Genomic DNA, 23,974 nt, shown 5'->3' on the forward strand with positions numbered 1-23,974 from the left:
GCTCAATTTAAATATCATTTATGTGTAGAAGTGTTATGGAATATAAGGAAACCCCGATGAGAACAACATGTTAAACATGGTATCTTTATTTCTGATCCAACAAGGAAATGAACAATTTATTTAAAACACTGATTTAAACTCCCCAAGCTAGTCTTCTTTTCCTATATTTAACATATTTTCTCTGTATATTTATATAATATTGTAACCTATTAATTTATTTATAAAAATAAGTTAAGGCCAATTTAATAATACAGACTGTCACAATACCAAAACAGTCCAGGCTAGCACTAGCTCCTCAAATACCCTTTTCCATTCTACATATGTATACTACCAACAATCAGAGCCAACATGCAAGATCTATATTTTCTGGCTTCTATCATCTAAATCAACTCACTCATATCATCAGGTCAAAGAGGTGAGGACTTAAAAGGAAGAAAGTGATTCATTAAAGATGCTGTATTAAGCTGTATCTGAGCTTGTGGCTAGTATGGATTGATAAAATATAAGTATATTTTAACCATCTCTAAAAACTCACAATTCAGCTGCAATAGGGGCTGCATATTGGATCTTTTGGACAGTAAAATGCAGTAAGAATACTTAGAATCATTAGTGACCATTATTAATTATAACCTACTGACTTTACTTTCCTTGGGTGTGTATGTTTTGTTGTGTTTTATTTTGATGATAAAGTTGCTTTTGGTAAATCTTTGGTCATTTCTCACCAGCTAAGATACATAAAGTCAATAGGCACATCTCATTTTCTCAAATTATTTGAAGGAGCACCATTAACCTGTCACCTCCATTAATTTGCACTTTTAACCAATACAGCTTTTGAGAGACAAATAGAGCTGATTTTTTCCTTTTTTCTTTTAGAAACATAATTTAAAATTTTAACTTTATAGGAAACAGAATTTAACACCCAGATAGAATAACCTGAAGCATCTCTAAGAAGGAATATACAAAATCATCTGAAAAATGAGAACAGGATTTAACTGAAATGTCATTTTCCCTCACGTTCCTGGGAATTGCTTCTTTCGGACTGAGCACAAGCACACCTCTTCAGCAGTTGCAAGCCTTTCAAAGAAGCAGACAGATACCCCTGTGCATCCGCTCCTCATGTAAAGCAAAAACTAAGTAGTAAAATGGCAACTCACCAGATTTCTAACACACAATAAACGTCAAAGTGGGAGGAATTTTCCACATCTGTCCTACTGAAAAATATTTTAAAGGGAACACTTACAGTTACAACAGGCTTTCATTCAAAAGCTTTTCTCATACAATTAATTTTTTTTTAAAAAGTCCAGCTTTCCCTCACTCCTTCTCCATAAAAAAAAGACCACAGGCAATATTCTAATTTACTATATCTCCTAGAATTTGTTTTTAAAGCAACCCTGTGCGAGTTTAAAAAGATTTTCAAAAATTCTAGAAAGATTTCCCCCAAATATTTCAGTGTATATTTACTTAAATTTCTAAAATAGACATTTGTATAATATAATTTTCAACTCCATGTATATAAATAGCTACTCACAGAACTATAATTTTGCACAAATTCAAAACTTACACTTCAGAACTCAAATTATAAAACTGAAGAAGACAAAATATCAAACTTGTTAATATTCATACACAACTCAAGTATAAAAGTCCTGATTAAAAGTCTCATTTTTCTGATCAATGTGTTAATTCTGAAAGTTACCAATTCATCAAAAAATTATAGAAAGCATTTCCATATTTAATAAACACAATCAATCATCAGTAGTTTTTGTGCCATTACAAAAAAGAAGTCATCTTGAGTATGACAGATAAACCAAAATTCAAAAAATCCAACCAATGCAAAAGTTTATCCTTATGCATTTTCTTAGCTATACCTTTAGACTCTCATCTTAGTAATTACATTACCATGAAGCACTTTAAATGAAAATAAACATAAACTCCCAGAAAAACAAAACAATGGTAAAATGTGGACATGCCAATATAGTTAAATGTCAGCAAGGTCGAGACTTCTCATCTTGTGGGGTTTTGGATGTTGCTGTTTGGGATGTTTACCCCCTTTTGCCACAAGGCTGATTCATGAATGAAATCCCACTTTAATATCCTATTTTCTCTCACTTACATGTATGCTGGAGAAAGTGGAGTTGACCTGGATGTTTTAAGCACAGGAACTGGGAATTTCCAGATAGCAGGAGAGCTCGTTTTCCATTTCAATGGCATGTTGTCACCACGGTACTACAATAACAGTAAACAGCGTTTCCATAACAGACTACCAACTAGGACTTCCATTCCACACTGTACTGACACAGCAGTGGCTGCCTCGGAGAACAAGCCAACGATCCTGCCAGTGCCCTGAAACCGATGCTTCCAATCTGTAAAATAGGGCTGCAAGGCACCTCCTTTAAATCCTCCTGTCCCCTAAAGCCATATGATGATTCTACCGTTCAAACTCCACAATAGTGCCACCTCGTTAGGAAAGCGTTGACTGCAGTATATATATATATATATATATATATATATATATTTTTTTGTGAAAAGACTGCACTGTGCATACCACACAATGCAGCTTTATTTAATAAAAGCGGCTAGGGTTTGGCTTTTTTCTTTTTTTGGTTTTATTTTCAGCTTGCATGACCATTGTTCCACCTTAACAGGGATACTGCAGCACGGCACTATATTCTGCACCTATTAACCTAATTTCTGACCAATAGTAGCAGGAAAAAGAAAATAGACGGGTTTCATACGAAAATGAAACAACATACCTACTCAGAATACACTTGTCATCCTCTGAACATTCTTCTTTTGAGCTGCAACAATACAAATGGGATATAAACCTCAGCATAGCCTTAGGCCACAGCTAACAGAGATCAGTGACTAAATTCGGTAGCCTGCTTTCCTCCTCTGCAAGCTCTAGCCACACAATACAAGAATGCCATTATGGGAAGAGCCCGTTTAAAAAATGCCAGTCTCTCAGTTTTCCAGTTAGAAGAAGGAAAAAATGTAAGAACAAATATCAACTGCTGCAAAACTCTGCACGCTCTTCCAGTAGCTTCTCATGCAAGTTGCTCTCTTTTCCCTATTCTGAATTCCACGCCGGGATGAGCAAAAATCTCATACATTTACAACATGCTGTGTGCTAACACGAATACCACTCTGTCTTCTGCAGCAGAGAAGTACAGAATAGCGTGCTCTTAATAGCAGTCCTCTGGAGGGACGCTATCAACAATCTAATTCAGTGCTGCCCTCCCCTTCTTCTCTCCCCCTTTCCCTCCCCTTCACCCCCCTTCACGACTCCCCCGCCCCCAAACAGCTCACAAATTGCCTAGAGGAGAGACACCAAGCAGGTGTCCAGCAGGGACTATTCCAAAGCTCAGCGGCGGGGTCCGGTAACCTCGAGGGGTTAGTGATTGACAAGGAGGTTAAAAAATTAAAGCTGCTGTCAAAGGCAGCTTGACGTATTTCACGAAAGTAACAGCAGAGGCTTCATCTATATTGTTTTAAAATACTGCCAGAAAATAGCATTGTAAATGCCCAGAGAGCGACTGGGTGTTTCAAGTTTCTGTTTAAAGCACCAAACTCACATTCTCTACAGAGTTCAAAGAAGTGAAAATAGGATAAAGAGGTATTATGCCGAACTCTTTATTTTCAGGATGAAGATTTTTACTTCTGATGTAGGCAAGTCGCCATCACTAAATATCTAACCTCAGAGCACCCTCCCATTTCTACCTAAAAACCAAATTATCCATCTTCATCAATGCAACCTTAATAAAGGCACACTGCCATTGACATGAAAGCCATTACCTTTTTAAAAAACTCACTGCAGTGACAAAAAGCTCACATCTACTTTCAAGTTAACATTCAAACAATAAGCTTGTACTTCCAATTTAAGTAGCTGGCTTTTATACGGTCTTTCCAAATTATTCCTAGTTTTGGAAAGATTGAGATTCAGTCCCCTAAGAATCTTTCTCATTTGTATTCAAAAAGCACAGATTTATACAAGAAAGACACTACTTTCAAGAATTTCAAAATATGTAATTTAATATACCAGAAATAGAGCATGAAATCACCTAAGGTAATCACAAGTACCTTTAAGATACACATTAATATTCAAAAGTGTATTTTCTGATGAAATCCAACATATATGTATATGCAGTATATACATTCACAGATATACAGCTTTGGAGAGGAAGCTTATTTTGAAACATTGACCAGTATTGCATACACTTTATTAAATACTAAATAGGTCTCAGCTATCACTAGCTCACAAATAATTTTTATTCAATCTACCAAACACAAACATTGAGCAAAAACTCAGTCAAGCAACTTAAAGGGTTAAATGATATTTCCAGTTCTTTAGTACCCCCACACAAAACTGTCTCACAGAAATCTTCAAAAAAAATCAGAGAAAGGAGTATTTATCAATATCTTAGTGACCAAAATATATTTTAAAAGTTTTCAAAAAGTGCCACTACTACTAAAAACTATAGTCAATATATTAGGATTTGTGTAATAATTCTTAACAGTTAAGAAGCAAAAAGGTTCCAGGTACAACTGGCAGTGGTAATTTGTTGGAAACACCAAGAAGAAAATCACACAACACATGTGCACGCGTGCACGCACACACACACACACACGTACTCATCAAGCAAGTTTGGAATGTCTCATTCCAAAATCCTGGAGCATTTTCAAACATTAAAAAATATAAAACATAAAACAATTACAAATTAGCTGTATGGAGACGATTTAGATTTTAGAGAGGAAATGCAATCACTTTCCAGCTTATTAAAATATTACAAAGTTGTAATTGCAAATGTAACTTCTCCTTCTGAGAACAAAGACCCCCAAATGTCTGTAAAACCAGGATAGGTTTTGAGTCTTTATCTGTAAAGACTACTTAAATATTTATAAGGGGGAAATAGGGTGAATATAGAGTTTTCCAAATTTCCAAGAGGGTAACCTCCCCACACAGGTGAAGATCACTTTATTGCAAAGGTTCTCAAGTTACTATTGTGCTATGAACAATCAGCTGATTCAAAAACCAATATATTGGTCTAATCTCATTCAGCTTCAAAGAAATCAACCAATACCACCAAATCATCTATGTCAATTTTCAGTCTAGATTTCTCTTATACTTAATGTTTAAAACCTGTTTTTACAGCACTCCAACACTTGTAATATTTGTTCAAGGTGAAAACAAAGTAAGACTGCTTTCCTCCACCTACCCTCAGCACTCTTAAAGATCCCAAACCCTAAAAGCATTGTATCTGATGATGAGAATTTATTTATACTCAGTTTTTTTTTGCTTTAATAAATTGCTGGAAGTCATTTATAATTATCTCTCATGAACAAACAACTAATATGCCAAAGGCTTAAAAATAATTCCTTTAAGTAGAAATATAGTCCCTGAAATATACTTCACCCTATTAAAATGCTTAATAACACCATTTCTCATACGTCATTTAGAAATAAACTTCAGCCAGGTAAAATCACCTCAATTACAAATTAGCAGAGTCCAAATTAATCAGATTTTACTACCCTGACAACGAGTCTAGTAGCAGCTATGGAGTGTAATTACCTTTACATTCCAGAACTAAAAATGTTTTCACCTACAGAATGAAAGGAAGAAAATGATTAAACATATATTTGAAATATAATTTTATGCAGGCTCAGTGGTACCACTACTTTAATATTTACACTGGGAAATGTCAAAAGCCCTAGTTCACATCACAGGAAACACTGATTTCATTTATAGAACACTTGGTTTCTATTATGGACAACTGCATAAACGGGATAGAAAGACAGCATGCATAAAGGCTCTTCAAAGCATTGTATGAACATTAATCATTTAAAAATACCTGTGAAATGCATATTTCAGAGATGTAACAAACAAAGGACAATGCTGGGACTTGGCCAAGGCCACAAAACGAGTCATTCTTGGCCAGATCTCACAACATGGAATTCCCTGGTTCCCAAAGTAGAAAGAGATTTGTAGAATTTTTACAAATCATCTTGCTCAGGACCCTCATTGTATAGACGAAAAAAACTGAAACTCAGAGAAGTTAACTAGTCACACTACCGGCTAATAGCAGAACTGGAACCAGAAACCAAATTCCAACTCCTAGTCTAGGACTCCTGCTCTAGAATCCCGACTGTCTTTCCTTCTCAGTGAGGCTGTTCCAGAAGATGTTTGCTTCCATATGAAGTGAATCACATTCTACAAATGTCTCAATGTATTCAAAAGAAATAAGAACTACAAAATAATCATTCATTCCTCCAATTATATGTATACTCAAAAGACAGGCATGGGAAAGGAACACCCAAAATACAGAAGTGTGCAGAAAGATCACTTCCAAAATCTTAATTCCAGACATCATTTAAGAATGATGAGAGAGGCATTTCCCTGGTAGTCCAGTGGTTAAGACTCTGCACTTTCAAAGCAAGGGGACGGACGTAGGTTTGATTTCTGGTCAGGGAACTAAGATCCCACATGCCATGTGGTCAAAAAAAGAAAAAGAATGATCAAGAAGAAAAAGGTAAGTAAAAATTAAGCCAGTCGTAGTGTGAGAGAAAAGTGAAATATACAGCCAAGAGTCTAATTTTTTCTCACTGTCAATGTTTCTAAATAACTTCATATGAAAGTTTAATTTGCTTATTGACTGCAACAGTTTGTCTCTAGTACCACCACTTTGCGAAATGAATTGACTAATATGTCACGTATCTGACCTCTTTCTCCATATTCTCCCAATATTCCCTAAGAATTAACCTACCTTTTTCTTGCAAGTTTTAGTTAGTCCTGTGATAGTTACAACTAAAGAATAATAGCACTAACCATCATTTGTGTGAGCAGGCACTGTGTAATCTTGACAATGTCCCTTCAGACTAATCTGGGACATCCATGTTACCCCTGTTGCACAGACAAGACTGTAGATCATGCCCAATTGTGTGCTTTGCTTATGTTCTATCAATCAGTAAAGGTACTTGGATGGCAACCAAGCAAGACTGTTAAACCCTTTAAATACACAAAAAGTTTTGTGTTGTTCTGGACAACAGAACAAAATTCTTAATACATTCAGGGCTTCTCATAGGAAATAGAGCTGTTCACATGAATAGCTATACATACTTATGTGTATGTTTCCTCTTTGTTTCAGGAAATTGAATATCAAATATGTTAAACATTTCTTATGAGATACTCACATATGTAACCTTGCTAAGATCAAAATGGAAAATCCCAGACATTTCTCAAAGATAGTTACTTTTGAAAGTCATTGTTTCATCTTTTATAAGCACGTTCTCACAGATTAATTTCCTTAACAGAACTGTGTGGACCCTTAATTCCCACAAAGAATTTACATGGATTATTGTAACTATGACTATGCCTTGGATTACTATAATACCTATCTCCTTCACAATACGAACAAGTAGAAAAACACTTGGTGTGCAGGCACACACTCACACACAGGTGTGTATATATGCACAGAGAATTCCTCAGGCCATGATGGCATAAATAATGTGAAGGGAAGTACTCTTCCAATCTTGAACATTTTCAAAGGAAAACAAGGGTACTAAATGCTTGTTTGTTCCTTTGTTTGTTTTGGGTGAGTCAGCAACAAGAGGATATGGTAAGCTGATAAGACAGGAAACAATAGATAAGGAAACAAAGGAGAAAAAAGTAGAGCAAGGAAGGTAGTGGACTGGCTGGAAGGAGAATGGAAAGCCAGAATGGTAGTGGTTCCTCATGTTTATGTAGTACCTTTTATAACCGGGGAGTCAGATGAAAGAGGTTGTGAGGCTAAGATGGGAGCTGGAGTAGAAGGGACTGAGCAGGCATCAAGAAAGATCCAGTTGTTGGGGACCCAATAACCCACAGATTCTGACTACCCTTAATCTCACTATAGCTGAGAAAAGGATTAACACTGAATGGGAAATTCATAAGTTCTTGCCCTTCCTTTTTCCTTTTGTTTTCTGCAGTATCTCTATTTTTATGGCTTTTTTTTTGGGGGGGGCTACCCCTGAATTCTTCATTCATATGATTCCCAAATTCATATGCTTAAGTAAGTCTTTATCTATCTTTGACATGCATGTGTGTTTATGTTAGTCACTCTGTCGGGTCTGACTCTCTGCAACCCCACGGACTGCAGCCCACCAGGTTTCTGTCCATGGAATTCTCCAGGCAAGAATACTGGAGTGGATTGACATGCACACACTAAAGTGATTCTTAAGTATTCCCATCTATTTAAAAAAATGCCTTAAAACCCAAATCAAAGTGTTTGGGGGTATTATGAGGGGTAATGGTGGAAATCAACGATTTTTACATACATACTATTTATATACCTGATTTTGCATTACCATTTTTAAATTGTTTGAAAACTGTCATTTAGAAAGATGGTTTATAATCATCAAATAGGGATAATCTATCCAGTGCTCCAGTAAGAGGCCACACTGTTACCATACCTGTACTCCAGCCTTGCCACTTTGCCTGCCTGAGATGCCCTCCCCAAATTCCTGCTCCCCCTTCAAGAAGGAATCCCAATTGATCACTATTCCTGGCACGTGGGAAAGCACTCAATAAGTATTTGTTAACTAAATTGAAAGAGCAGTTTTCATAAGCAGAGGAGTGATTAAATAAGAATTGTGTACCAAAGCCAGGATATATCCTGAAAGGTTTTTAAAATGGTGTTATTGATTCTACTATTACTAAAAGCAGAGTTCAAGTAACAGGAATATTCATCTGCTAATTTGATAATTTTAGGCTATAAAGTCCTTAAAATGAAAAAAACTAAATATACACATTAACTTGTTTAAAATAAGCATACACTGAAGAAAGTCACCCAGAACACATACTTTCTTAAATAAAATAAAGGTGTCACTTATAGTGATGATGGACTGCTCTAAGGAAAAATCTCTGCTCCCACCTCAAGTAATAATTAAGTGTTTAGTTGTCTCTTAACAACTTCCTAAGTATCTACTTAAATTACATTTGGTAAATAAAATAGCCAAACTATTGTTTCTGATGTGTTTGTACATTAAGCCTCAAACTTATCAAAATAAAAAGCCATTTAAAATGTAGTGTTACTGAAAGAAAAGTTAAGAACATGGCTTTACTGACTGAAAGTTCTATGCACAGAAAGCTTTTCAAATAGTTTCATTGCTTTGTGACATCAATGATAGAAGCAAAACTATAAGGTTTCCATGAAAACAATATAATAAACAATATTAAAATCTTAATGTTTATAAATCCTGAACTATGTTGATAAGAGTAAATAATTTCTAATAATGTTTATTTACAATGGTTGAAAAACTTTTTAAAATAAGCACATCACATACCCAGTCTCAAAAGGCATGCCAGTTAAAGAAAGTCAACATTTGCTGTTATGCATGCTTTTAATAAAACCTATATTTTTACAAAAATTTAAGTTGCTGAAAGACCATTAGAATAAAACAGTAAAACATTTTCTTCAATATCCCAATTAGAATTAATGAAATAATACTTTTATCTTGAAAAAATTATATTTCTATATTTTTATCCAAAGAATTACAATATTCACATGTGCAGAGATCTAGATGATTACTTACTTGTTCCATCTCTTCTCTCTGAGTATTTGTAAATCTTGGTTACAAATACTTGAGTAATCACAATAATATTTTGCTAGCCACAAGCAAACACTTTCATGAAAAGCTAATCCTAATGACTCATTAAGATTATACAACACTGCTTAAATGTTCCATGATAAAGGGCCCTTTAAACGCAAATGACTTAATTTTGTTTTTACCACTTCCCAGGCCTAATCATTAAAACTTTAAATTTCCTATACATATATCTATATAAACTATTATTATTTAAAAATAAAAGGTATTAGCTATATAATGAATGAGAATATCTTAAACTCCAAAAAAGGCTCAACTTTCAACTTGAACCTTGTGACCCACTGCCATCACATGGGGCCCAACAGTTTTCTTAAAGGTATAAAGTAGAGCTATAGTATTTGCCTACTATGGTGGTATCAAAGAGACTTAGCAATCAGTTCAATACCTCTATTTTCACGACAATTTTGAGATCCTTCTCATTTTCTAATTTAGAATTCTTCACATGGATAATCTTGAATTCTAAAGAATTTTTGGCCATGTCACATGGCATGTGGGATCTCAGTTTCCTGTTCAGGGATTGAATCAGGGCCCAGCAGTGAAAGCACAGAGTCCTAACCACTAGTCATCAGGGAACTCCCTAAAGAAATTTTCCAAAAAAAAAAAAGGAAAGGAGGGGAGGCATAGAAACATTTATACTGCAAGATTTCAAATACATGGTAGTAAGTCTAAATTACAGAAGCTAGTCTGCAACTAAAATTTGCTATGCCTCAAAAACATATTTAGCAATTCAATGAAAATCCTATGATGGAATACATCATTAACTCATGTTATATAAAGTATTCCTGTGTTACGAACTAATGACAGCATTATTTTAGAATTACGTCTAGCTTCATTACTTGGATACAATGGTTGTCCACTGGGGGAAAATCTTTTCTTTTATCTCACATTCTATGACTAACTAAAGTAAATGCAATTCTGATATGAGGGAATGAAAAACAGAATTCCTCTCCTAGGCTGACCCTAGGTTTTGACTAGAGGCAATTTAAATTGGGGGTTCATGACTGCCTTTCCAAGTCCATCTACTTCATCTAGTAGTTGAGAACAACTTCATGTCTTCAAAATCAAATATGTGTTTTAAATAATCAGTTACTTTTCATGGAATTCTGAAGCTACATAACACTTAAGTAAAATACATCTTCCCTTTAGCTAGCATATATTTATTCATTCATTCCTTATTCAGCTTGATCTAAGTCGGAGACACTGTGGAGCATTTTTATGAATCTTTCCCTACAGGATCTGGTCATTTTGTTTAAATTCATATGATACTGTCTAGCCAGTAAACAAAAATATTTATCTTTAGAGATTTCCAGAATTGCCAGTTCTTTGAGACTCAGACTTTTACAGCATAGAACATAACTGTATTCCAAAAAGGGTGAAGAGGCAGCAAGATCGGGCTTAAACTGATCCTCTAAACAGGGAACAAGAATTAAACCAATCGATTAATTAGGATCATGTTTTTGCATTTATCAACTAAAATGCATTTGTTTGGACGGAGGCCCCTATAGTATATTAGTCATTCTTGCCAGTGTCAGATAGACCCTTTGAACTTCACAAACACGAAAATCAATCAACTCACTATGCCAAGCCCAAAATCTGTACAGAAGAGGTACATGCTGAATTCGCTCAATCATCAGTGAGTACTGAGAAGTTATGACTTTGCTAGGTGTTACAAGTATGCAAAAGAACACATGTTCCCCGGCCACAAACCCCACAAAATCTAATTGGACTGACTGCATATTCACATATGAAACGTGAGTTAGCATAAATATATTGCATCCACTAAGCCTTAACTATCCAGAATCCTAGACAGCCTAGTGTTCTAGCCAGTTTTAAAAAATTAAGTTTACAACAACTGGGATAGGTTCTCTTAAAAATATCAAAAGTCACTGATTTTTCACCTTTTGAGGGCAATGTTTCTGCCTTACTTTCTTTTTTTCTGCTTTACCTTCTTTGAGTCTAAAATGAACAGAAGCTTACTTAAAATGCCTCAGTCAACATGATGCACAATAGCTACTGTAATATGCTTCTAATAACGATACAGCAAGGTGTGCAAGCAACCGCTGTCATGCTTCACCCCTGCCTGACTCCCACCCCCTTGGGCCTTGACACAGAATTTGGATGCTTCCAAGAAAAAAGGGGCTCTTTTCTTTACCTTCCAATACACATACCAAGAGAAAAACCCTATATCTTTGCAGGCTGAATATTGAAAATGTATAAGTCTAGGGACTTTCCTGGTGGTCCAGTGGTTAAGACTTCACTTCCCAATGCAAGGTGTACAGGTTCGATCCCTGGGTGGGGAACTAAGATCCCACATGCCTTATGGCCAAAAAAAAATCAAAACATAAAACAGAAGCAATATTGTAACAAATTCAATAAAGACTTCAAAAAAAAAAAAAAAAAGAAAGAAAATGTACAAGTCTAGAAGTGAAAAGCAGTACTCTTGCATTTTAAACAAGTACTCTAGCTGATTTTCAGAGTCTAAAGGGCTAACCATTACACCACAGAACCCCACTCCGGCTGATTTTCAGGCCTCATCTATTAAACTTGGAAAAATCCTGCTTTTAAGATCAAAGTAGCCCACCCCCAGGCAAGATGATCCCAGTCAGAGTGGGATTCTCTTTTTTGTCTCAGTGCGGGCCATCCTCAGCATATCAGCTTTGGCTGCTCACCACTAGTTGTCCATCCTTACTGTCCATGGCCATTATCTTGCCCTCCCACACTCCAGATACTTCCAGGTCTGGGAGAGTCTGAAAAGCAAGGTCTCCAGCTGGCTGACAGATATGGAGGCAGACAAACAGACACATGCAAAGTGGGAGACTGTACAGGAATTAGGAAACAGGGTGGTATAATTGATACTGATTGTACAATACAGAGTAGGAGTTAAGGACTTGTGTTAAAACTTTTTCGATGAGGAAGGGTGCAGAAGAGGACAGAGCTGGGCACCTGTGATCTGGTTGTTGCCACAAACTTGGAATTGCTCGTGTTATTTTCCTCATCTGTAAAATAGGGAAGATGCCAACTTTCCTTGCCAGACTCACAGCAGTGTTAGGAAAACCAACTGTACTTGTGTTTATGAAAGCACACTGGACAATATAAAGCACAATACAATGATGCGTGGTATTTCTTTAACAAAATAATTTATTTTTTGTCTTAATAAACACAGTACCCTAGATGTTACTGAAAGTTTCCTGGATGACTGAATGGCTTCTAGTACCTCAGGGTCTTTTTTATGAGGATAAGTTCTCATTGACAAAAAACATAGAAGAAAATGCAGACCCTTACACATACCCTGAAGTTGACTTTTTGAATATATCCTTGAAATCGGCTTGTTTTAAAGATAATTGCCTCCGTCTCCTGAAAGTGGAGTGCAAAAAAAAAATTTGGTTAATTGTGGCTTTATTGGATGTATTTTAAATTTTTCAAAGCATACTCTGCAAATATTTTAGCTGTAAATTAATAAATCATATATAAATTCTGAACAGTTAAGACCACACAGAGCAACTTTAAAATATGTACATTATCTTCAAAAAAAAAAAAAAAACCTTAACTAGGAAACCATAGGATTCTATTTGTTTTTAGAAGCTCTCTTAATGTTTCAGAAAGTCTGGAATAGAGATTGACATTAAATACAACATTTATTGGCAGCTGATCTAAAAGACTAAACTAGACAAACTTGGACACAAGGAAACACTTTTCCAATAAATATATACTCAGCCTTGGAATGCTTTGTCATTTTCTAGCTTTTTAAGCCTAAAGTTCAATTCTTTGCTGATATACTGTTTTGCCATTAAAACCCAAAAGCAAATGACAAACATTACAAGCTTTCAGAGAACAGATGGCTAATGTGCTTCTAGGTTCATTTACTACATTTTCTTATTTTCATACTGCTTGTAATTAATAAAATCATATAAATAGATGTATTGCCTCCTAACCGGGTGATTCTGTTTTGGTGAAGTTCTGTCATATACCTAGCTCCTTTGGGTTAATACAAAGGCAACGATGAGCAGACATACTTCTGGTGCTGCCTCAGGAATGCAGTTTTAAAAATAGAGACTACTACAGAAGCACTGCAGTATATGCTGTCAACAGTCAACTCGCTTAAAAAATTAAAGTATGCTCGCAGGTGTTTAAGGAGCTCTAACACAAAATTCAATTTATTTACCTTTAACTCATTTATATGGCTATTACCTTATAGAAAGTAAACATGCTAAGCATCACCTTTGTTTTAACTTTTTAATCAAAATGAACAGATTTGGTATTTTTCTGGGTCATCTCACAAGCACTATTGCATTATTAAAGTCACAACTAAATCAAAGTCACAGTCTCATAGTACCTTTAAAAAGAGCTTGGCAGAAATCTTCTCCAGAATGCTATTCTACATCTAATCATTTGTTATGCAAAAGGTAGGTAGCAACTATTTTATTTTTTTAAATGATAAATTCAAGACAGTATTTCAAAGTCTACTTTTACTATACACATAAAAATTATTTTGAATCATAAAAAGCTACAATGGGTTAAATTCATATTTGTCATATTTCAGCAATAAACCTCACTAAGCAAATAACAATTATATAACTTTTTTGCTTAAAAAATACATTAAAGGATCTTTAAATACAGCTTATTTTATATTCCTATTAATATTATTCCTTTCCTTTGTGTATTTAAGAAGAATCTGGTGTGCCACCTTCTGGTAACTGAGTGAAATTATGTATCTTCACACAAGTCACTATTCTTTATTTTAACTTTTAAAAAATATAGATATTTCTTAACCTGTATTACATTTAAGCTATACAAATAAATCTACACCACAGTCTGCAATAAAGTAAAATTTCCCTAGTGGTTTTTTTCCCCAAAATCAAGGTTTATACATGCTTCCTATGATTTTTCCATGGTTACCAATATGTCTCCTGAATTCTACAATACATATAAAATTGATTTCTGTACACCGTTTCCCAGCCACATATGAAAACAACAGGCTTGCTATTTTAATGAATAAGGAACAGCAGTAAATAAAGAAAAAGAAGGTCTCTTACCAATAAGCCCATTTTTCTCTTAAGGTTTGAACTCTCATCATTTGTCATGTTCTGTGGATCCCTCTCTCATCAAATTCTCTGGAGTTTTAAAGTTGAGAGCTGTGATGCACAGCTAGGCTCGGCTACATTGTAGCGCACCCCAGTGCATCTGCCTGGTATAACACTTCACAGTTGTAGCTCCCAAAAGCAGAAACAAGCTTTCTATATTCAAAACCTATGCACCGCACACCTTCCCTTGATAGGAAACTGTAGTCAGGGTGGCTGAACTGTTTTTATTTCTTAACTCCTGATCAGATATGAAGATCAGAACCACATGCATCTCGAGCCTAGTTATAGTTAACTGAATAGGAACAGTGTGTTCTTCTTCAGAGCAGAGGTGGGCTGAGGCAAATACTAACACCAGGAGATCTGATTGAGGGAAAAAAAAATGTTTATCTTATTTTTCCAAGGGTCACTGTCCTGATATTTGTTGTATTACCTCAAATATTTATTATCTTTAACTCTTCCCTCTCCCAGCCCCTAGTAGCCACTCATTAACTCCTATCCTTTATTCTTTATAAATTTTCCAGGAATCTACCCCCCACTGTTTTTTTTCTTTTTGAACAAATGAGCTATTTCAAAAAATGCGTATAACTGGTCTCTCTGCATTTACCATATTTAATCTAGGAATCACACTGCTTCTAGACGATTCTCTTAAAAAACAACTGCATATGGTATAAATTAAATGTTCAGCAAATATTTTCTTCAACAAATTTTTGTCAAGAACTTGCTGCATGTTAGGTAGAGACTCAGATAGGTGATATGGGTGACATGGTGAGTAAGACACAAATCCATGCTTTCAGGAAGCTTCTAGTTGAGTGAAGAAAGCAAACATGTACTCTGATAGCATAAAATATGGTGTTTCTATACCTGCTTTAGCAGGATTAGCCCAGGATTCTATAGCAGCAGAGGAACCATGAAATTAATGCTGCAAATGAGGCTGAAGAATGAGGCATTCACCAGGTGGACTCTACAAGAAATAGCCTGTGCAGACACACAGAGGTTTGAGGATTACAACATGCTGGGAGAATCGGAAAAGTCTTCAGTACAAATGGAAGGAGCTTCAGGTACATGGTGTTGAGGGAGTGGATTTTAAGATATACAGAACCACATCGCAGAAGACCTTATATGCCAGCAAAGAGGTCTGGATTTTATCCCATGAGCTATGACAAGCCATTTCTTGAATGAATGGATCACTCAAGGAATTAATCAAACCACTATGCCCAGCACACAGAACTCAAGCTGGTCACTCTATTCTTCCAGTTCACTGTCTAGTATCTCCTGACACCAACTTCTCATTCTGTGCCTCACAAGCTTGCTTTGTTCTTTTTCTCCTTTCCTCCAGAGGTCCCCCTGCAAGAAATCCTTTCCCCACTCTGCTTTTCTAAACTCAATTCATCCTTCTAGACTAAACTCAAACTGCATTCTTTTCTGTGATGCTTTCCATGGTAATCTGAGTCTACAGTTTATAAATGTTCCTCCATCACATGGACCATGCCATGCATTCTTCCTAAGGCACACAATGCAGACAATGTTCAAGAGATTTTTTTTGACCCTTTACCTCTAAAGTGAAGCAAGATGGCAGGAGATGACAGTAAGGCAAAAGTCAAAGCATGAGGGTAAGTGGCCTAAGAAAGTAAACCTCCCCCGACTTCACAGTACACACTAATCTCAGTAACTTTCTTCACCACTCTCAAGCCTAAAAGAAAAGAACATGGATTTAAGAGAGCTAGATCTGGACTGGGCAGCAAATCTGCAGTACTGTGCAACATTTTTGGCTGTATGCATCATAGCTCTGGTTCAAAATATCCAGAGACTTGATAAGAAATAGATACCAACAGAAGAGCTGAATGATGGATCTGTGATCTCTGGAAAAAAGAATGGGTGGGGGGGGGGGCTGTGACTGTGTTTTACTATTGATACTTGGAGTAGAAAAAGAAAATTCACCTGAGGGTCCATACCATAAACAGAAAGAATTCATGAAGACCACAGAGATAGATGGGAGAGTGAGGACAAGGGAACTGGATCCAGAAGATTTAGAATCTCATGAAGTATTAGGGAGAAAATCCAAGTATAAAAAGGGAGTGTGTTAAAAAAAAAAAGGGCTATTGGTGTGTAGCTGGGAAAGTCATCTAGGACAAGAAGCTTCGCCAGAGAAACGTGTCCTGGGATGTAAATATTTAGTGTTTTCTCCGTGTGGAACCAAACCCCATTATGCTAAGTGTCAAATACAGAACCTCTCATTGAAGTTGGCATTTAGCATTCAGCTTTGTCTTGTCCTTCTTACATATGCATAATCTCTTAGATTTATGCAATAATGCAAAAACCATGGTGCTTTCTTTTATGTAGCCAATAAAAAATCTTTTCATCTTCAACCATTTTATGTTAAAGTGGGTTAAGAGAATTCTGCCAATAATTTCAAAAAGCAGCTAATACTTGAAAATATTCTCTCAATGACTTAAAAATGCCCTAGATAAAAGCTGTCTACACCTTCTTTCTTATTTATTGAGTGTGAAAACAGACCACTTTTCCTTTCCACTAACTTGTAAGGAAAAAATTTAAATATGGGAAAAAAGAATGTGATTTTGGATATATGCCACACTTTTCTCAAGAAATCTTCAAAAAAGGACAGTATTTAGGGGACATAAAAATGATTTAATCTACTGGGTCTTTGGAAGAATGTTTTAAAACCATGTATCAATGGTACCATGGATTTTAAAACAGAGAGAAAATGGGCCAGACCATTTCGTCATTTAATTTTGTGGAAAACAGAACTATTGCTGAAGTATTTTCCTTAGGCCTGGCAGAAAAAAGTAATAATCATTTTATATTATGCTTTGAACTAGAATAGGTGTTTTATCCAAATTCACATGAACTAGTTCATCTAGAATTTGTAAAGGAAAAAAAAAGAGGGTAATAACTACCTCCTGGTAGTGTACAGTAGGTCTCTTATATTATTTTTGATGATAGAGTCTACATTAATCAAATATAAATAATTCACTTAACTTTCAAGTTAAAATAGCATCATCGTGTCATCTCTTCCATTAGGAGTACTCTTCTCCTTTCTTCTGGCTTATGTAAAGTGGCTCAGAGCAGGATGAGTCGGGTGGTTTATAGAGTTTTCTGTCATGTGGAAATATTCTTAGATGCTATATTTTGAGAAACACTGAAGGGATGGTCAGGGATATTTATTGGGTAGGCCAAAATGTTTGTTTGGGTTTTCAATACAATGGTACACTAAACCCAAATGAACTTTTTGGCCAACCCAATGTATTGAGTGCAATTGCTTGTATTTGTAGAGCCCAGAAGTGCTTATTTCAGGTGAATTATCAGATTCCAGTAGTATCACCACTCAATCTAATGGGAAAGGCAGAGTCTCAAAAGGAAAAAAATGAATGGAAGTGTCTTTTCCTGTTACTAATAACTCTGCCTGTACTGTCATTGGCTTAGGAAAAACAGCAAAGGAAGTAGAAGGTCACAGTTTCATAACCTCCCATTCCTAGCTGAATGAGTCATAACCCTCTTACATATCCCTTAAACGTAACAAAACTCAGGTCACACCACTATACAGTAGCATGAATGACTGAGGCTAAGTCATGAGTAATTCAAACTACCTAAGAGATGTCAGTTATTCAAGGCTAACTATTAAATAGAACAAATCATATCTCACCAACCTAAGTCTTAAATTCATTACTATGTAATAGCTATAGTGGAAATTGTCAAGAAGCTAAGTTACATATGACAGACCATTGAGAAGAAAGACCATGTTAAGTTCAGAAACATAGACATACCATACTGTCTTGATGACTGTGGCTTTGTAGTAGAGTCTGAAGTCAGGCAGGTTGATTCCTCCAGTTCCATTCTTCTTTCTCAAGATTATTTTGGCTATTCGAGGTTTTTTGTATTTCCATACAAATTGTGAAATTCTTTGGTCTAGTTCTGTGAAAAATACCGTTGGTAGCTTGATAGGGATTGCATTGAATCTATAGACTGCTTTGGGTAGAATAGCCATTTTGACAATATTGATTCTTCCAATCCATGAACACGGTATGTTTCTCCATCTGTTTGTGTCCTCTTTGATTTCTTTCATCAGTGTTTTATAGTTTTCTATGTATAGGTCCTTTGTTTCTTTAGGTAGATATACTCCTAAGTATTTTATTCTTTTTGTTGCAATGGTGAATGGTATTGTTTCCTTAATTTCTCTTTCTGTTTTTTCATTGTTAGTATATAGGAATGCAAGGGATTTCTGTGTGTTAATTTTATATCCTGCAACTTTACTATATTCATTGATTAGCTCTAGTAATTTTCTGGTAGAGTCTTTAGGGTTTTCTATATAGAGGATCATGTCATCTGCAAACAGTGAGAGTTTTACTTCTTCTTTTCCTATCTGGATTCCTTTTACTTCTTTTTCTGCTCTGATTGCTGTGGCCAGAACTTCCAACACTATGTTGAATAGTAGTGGTGAGAGTGGGCACCCTTGTCTTGTTCCTGATTTCAGGGGAAATGCCTTCAATTTTTCACCATTGAGGGTGATGCTTGCTGTGGGTTTGTCATATATAGCTTTTATTATGTTGAGGTATGTTCCTTCTATTCCTGCTTTTTGGAGAGTTTTAATCATAAATGAGTGTTGAATTTTGTCAAAGGCTTTCTCTGCATCTATTGAGATAATCATCAAGACAGTATGGTACTGGCACAAAGACAGAAATATAGATCAATGGAACAGAATAGAAAGCCCAGAGATAAATCCACGAACCTATGGACACCTTATCTTTGACAAAGGAGGCAAGGATATACAATGGAAAAAAGACAACCTCTTTAACAAGTGGTGCTGGGAAAACTGGTCAACCACTTGTAAAAGAATGAAACTAGAACACTTTCTAACACCATACACAAAAATAAACTCAAAATGGATTAAAGATCTAAATGTAAGACCAGAAACTATAAAACTCCTAGAGGAGAACATAGGCAAAACACTCTCCGACATAAATCACAGCAAGATCCTCTATGACCCACCTCCCAGAATATTGGAAATAAAAGCAAAAATAAACAAATGGGACCTAATGAAACTTAAAAGCTTTTGCACTACAAAGGAAACTATAAGCAAGGTGAAAAGACAGCCCTCAGACTGGGAGAAAATAATAGCAAATGAAGAAACAGACAAAGGATTAATCTCAAAAATATACAAGCAACTCCTGAAGCTCAATTCCAGAAAAATAAATGACCCAATCAAAAAATGGGCCAAAGAACTAAACAGACATTTCTCCAAAGAAGACATACAGATGGCTAACAAACACATGAAAAGATGCTCAACATCACTCATTATTAGAGAAATGCAAATCAAAACCACAATGAGGTACCATTACACGCCAGTCAGGATGGCTGCTATCCAAAAGTCTACAAGCAATAAATGCTGGAGAGGGTGTGGAGAAAAGGGAACCCTCTTACACTGTTGGTGGGAATGCAAACTACTACAGCCACTGTGGAGAACAGTGTGGAGATTTCTTAAAAAACTGGAAATAGACCTGCCATATGACCCAGCAATCCCACTTCTGGGCATACACACTGAGGAAACCAGATCTGAAAGAGACACGTGTACCCCAATGTTCATCGCAGCACTGTTTATAATAGCCAGGACATGGAAGCAACCTAGATGCCCATCAGCAGATGAATGGATAAGGAAGCTGTGGTACATATACACCATGGAATATTACTCAGCCATTAAAAAGAATTCATTTGAACCAGTCCTAATGAGATGGATGAAGCTGGAGCCCATTATACAGAGTGAAGTAAGCCAGAAAGATAAAGAACATTACAGCATACTAACACATATATATGGAATTTAGAAAGGTGATAACGATAACCCTATATGCAAAACAGAAAAAGAGACACAGAAGTACAGAACAGACTTTTGAACTTTGTGGGAGAATGTGAGGGTGGGATATTTCAAAAGAACAGCATGTATACTATCTATGGTGAAACAGATCACCAGCCCAGGTGGGATGCATGAGACAAGTGCTCCGGCCTGGTGCACTGGGAAGACCCAGAGGAATCGGGTGGAGAGGGAGGTGGGAGGGGGTATCGGGATTGGGAATACATGTAAATCCATGGCTGATTCATATCAATGTATGACAAAACCCACTGGAAAAAAAATAATAATAATAAAAAAAAAAGAAACATAGACATAAGGTAAATGACATTCCATAGTCAGAAGGGCAGACATATGGAGTTAATAAGAAAGTAAGAATATTTCCACCTGTCAATTACTTTTCAAGTTAACTTTCCCATCTAGATAACCCACGAAGTATTTTACTTGTCTTAAACGTTCAGTTATAGCTTCATCCAACAGCATTCCAAGTAAAAAAAGTTTATTATACCTCTTAAGTTTAAACTTTATATTTATTTTTATTTTTTTGGAGATGCTGCACAGCATACAGGAATCCATTTCACCTGCTGTGAAAGTCCTAACCAGTGGACCACCAAAGAATTCCCAATACCTCTTAATTTTTAAGAGTCTCATTTTCATTTCACCCTGACCTTGAAGCAGGCAATGTAAACATTAACATCTCCATTTTGCTAGTGAGAGGCAGTTATTAAATGACTTGGCTCAAGTCACATAGCTGCTAAGAGAACTGGAAAACACGAATTGAGGTCCCCTGACATCTACTCCAATGTTCATTAGTCACCTCTGTATGATATTAATACTTATTGTAGAGGGAAAAGAGACAAACATGACTCTTAAACATCACCACAAAGGGGAAAGAGCAGTCTTTTCACCCTGATCATGGGGAAATAAATGGCTAGAAGACAGAATATGTCATGAAGATAGAGGATGCTATATGATTAAGGTGGCAGAATGGTCCATATACACCTATGCCAGAAATCCCTTCCCAAGGCTAATTTGCAGAGCACCCTTGTGTACCTCAATTAGCAGTTTCACGACCCAGACTTCAAGCGTGTCATACTCTCTCATGCTCCAGTGGTCTTGTGTATGATATTCTCTTCACTTGGAACTCCCTACCCTCCTTGTCTACCAAAGCCAATCTTTATTCATACTTAAGTGTCCAAGCACACCTCCTTCCATGAAACCTTCCCTCACATCCCTTAGCAGACTTTGATGTTAGGTTTTCTAAACTCCCATAGCACTTTGAATATGATAGCTCCTGTCACCTTGGATTATAACTTTCTACTAACAACGCACTAGACTACAAACCCCTGACAGTGGTGGTTGGGTCTCTCTTATGTTTTTATTACACCTAACTCAATGCCTGTCACATAGTAACCCAATTAGAGGAGGCAATTTTAATGAAATCAAGTCAGCAGAGATAAGTTCTTCTCTCCTCTAAAACTATGCATTGTTTTCAGATGATTAAGCAAGACATTATGAAAGAGGCTTTATCCTTCTAAAGGGGTTCAGAACAAGCCTCCCCAAAATGTACCACTTTTGTGTAGGATTATTTTGAGCAAAAGGCAATCAAGATTCTGTGGGCTCAAAAGAAACTTCTACCACTCCCTTATGTATCTAGAGGAATTAAAATTGGAGGTCTTTTCCAAAATAAGTGACTACCAGAGAGAAATGTTACCTGAGTGGCCTACTGTATGTCAGGGTAAACACCTAATTACTCAAAATCTGGGCTTCCCAGGTGGCGTTAGTGGTAAACAACCCACCTGCCAATGTAGGAGACACACGAGATGCAGGTTTGATCCCTGGGTTGGGAAGATCCCTGGAGGAGGGCATGGCAACCCACTCCAGTATTCTTGCCTGAAGAATCCCACGGACAGAGGAGCCTGGTGGACTATAGACTGCACACATACCTAAATGAGGTCTTTCGGTATCTGCGTGACAGACGTCATATGTGCCTACCATGGTGCCTAGAATGGTAGGTACTCTCTCTGATGGAAGGGAGGACAAAAAATGTTGCCTGCCATTTCAGTAAGCACAGAATGCTGCCCTCCATCAAGCCATCAACTGCTGCGCTGCCCTGACAGTACACCCTGAGGGGAATTCAGGATGGAGAAAAACAGGATACCTATCTAAGGAATAAGTCAATGAGCCCAGACTCCTACATCTTCTTTTGCACAGAAAAGCACTAAAATAATTAACTTGAGATGTCTGGGTTTTTTTTTTTTTTTTTTTTTTTAGTAGTAGTAATCTTTTGACCTTCGGTTATATGCTCATTTTTTTCAGCAAAAACTATATATCCTGACTCGTCCCTTACCTCAAGGGAACAGTTCCTCAGAGCTCTCTGAGAGACTGTCCCCTGGGCTATAGTCCTCAGTAAGGTCCCCCAATAAAACATAAATCACAACTTTTCTTCAGTCAACAGATGCTTGGAGGAGTGAGTGACTGAATAACTCAACTGAGCAAAGGAAATAGCTACTACAAATAAGGGAAATGCCAATTATCATCTGTCTAAGTCAGGATAGTATGGGTAAAGCTAGAAACTGAGGAAATGCATTTTATTGGTTAATCACCAGTGAACACTGGTGATAGTTTAGACCAGTGAACACTGAAAAATGAAAGAGTGTCTCCTAAAACCAGTCATTTCTACAGACTAACTGAAAAGGATAAAAGTATAGTCTTTGGACAGTTACATCCTATTAAATTATTATAACCAGTGATGATGAAATAGTAAATCACAAAATCCAATGTTGACAATAACTGCTCCACTAAATCAAACAACAATAAAAAATAAAACAGTGTATTCAACCAAGCAAGCCATGGCACATCACCAATACCTAGTAACTCAAAAGTTATGCTGAGAAGTCACGAGTAAAATACACAAGTGAAGCACAAGAGGGCCCAATGCTAACAAGCCCCTCCAACTTTAGAAATAGAGAAAAGTACACATATTTGATTAAAGACCTATGAAGCTTCTGTTTCAATATGAAAATGATAATTTAGGCCTAAGAAAATGTTTCAAATCCCTGTCTCACCCCATTGCCTGGCCTTTCCCCTATGCAATGGGCAGGGTAGGAATGGCAAAGATATTAACATAATGAACAAAATAAAGAATAAAAGACAAAGCAGTTCCCCATAGGAAAGAGCTGATTCACAATACAGTTTAACACATGCATAGGGTTAGGGAGAGGGGGTGATGGCTTCTGCAGTTGTGAGGGCTCACTGATGGAGGATTAACCACTATCTTCCGTGTGTTCTGGGCCATTGTTAGAAAGGCTGGAGGTTTCTTTTTAAACAAAAGTAATGTGGTCTTATAAAAGGGAGTTAGTGTTTTGCTAACACTGGAGTTGAATTTTGCCACTGGGACATA

General features: G+C 36.4%; 1 protein-coding gene across 8 annotated transcripts in view; it reads right to left on the bottom strand.

The window, feature by feature from the left end:
• The window catches only part of KLHL13 (kelch like family member 13), a 195,885-nt gene that overhangs the window by 55,613 nt on the left and 116,298 nt on the right, over window positions 1–23,974 (bottom strand). The window contains exons 1-2 of one of the 8 annotated variants that reach the window (XM_043895376.1): window positions 14,667–14,756; window positions 12,922–12,987 (exon numbers count right to left, since the gene is read on the bottom strand). The exons of 3 other annotated variants lie outside the window; for them this stretch is intronic. In XM_043895376.1, the coding sequence (XP_043751311.1) occupies window positions 12,922–12,987; window positions 14,667–14,707 (107 nt within the window). In that variant the 5' untranslated portion in view covers window positions 14,708–14,756. Of the gene's footprint in view, window positions 1–2,110; window positions 2,423–2,750; window positions 3,170–12,921; window positions 12,988–14,666; window positions 14,757–23,974 lie in introns of those variants that run through there. 4 more of the 8 variants (XM_043895381.1, XM_043895375.1, XM_043895378.1 and 1 more) reach the window with 4 other exon arrangements.

Source organism: Cervus elaphus, chromosome X, assembly GCF_910594005.1.
Source record: "Cervus elaphus chromosome X, mCerEla1.1, whole genome shotgun sequence".
Classification (NCBI taxonomy): Eukaryota; Metazoa; Chordata; class Mammalia; order Artiodactyla; family Cervidae; genus Cervus; species Cervus elaphus.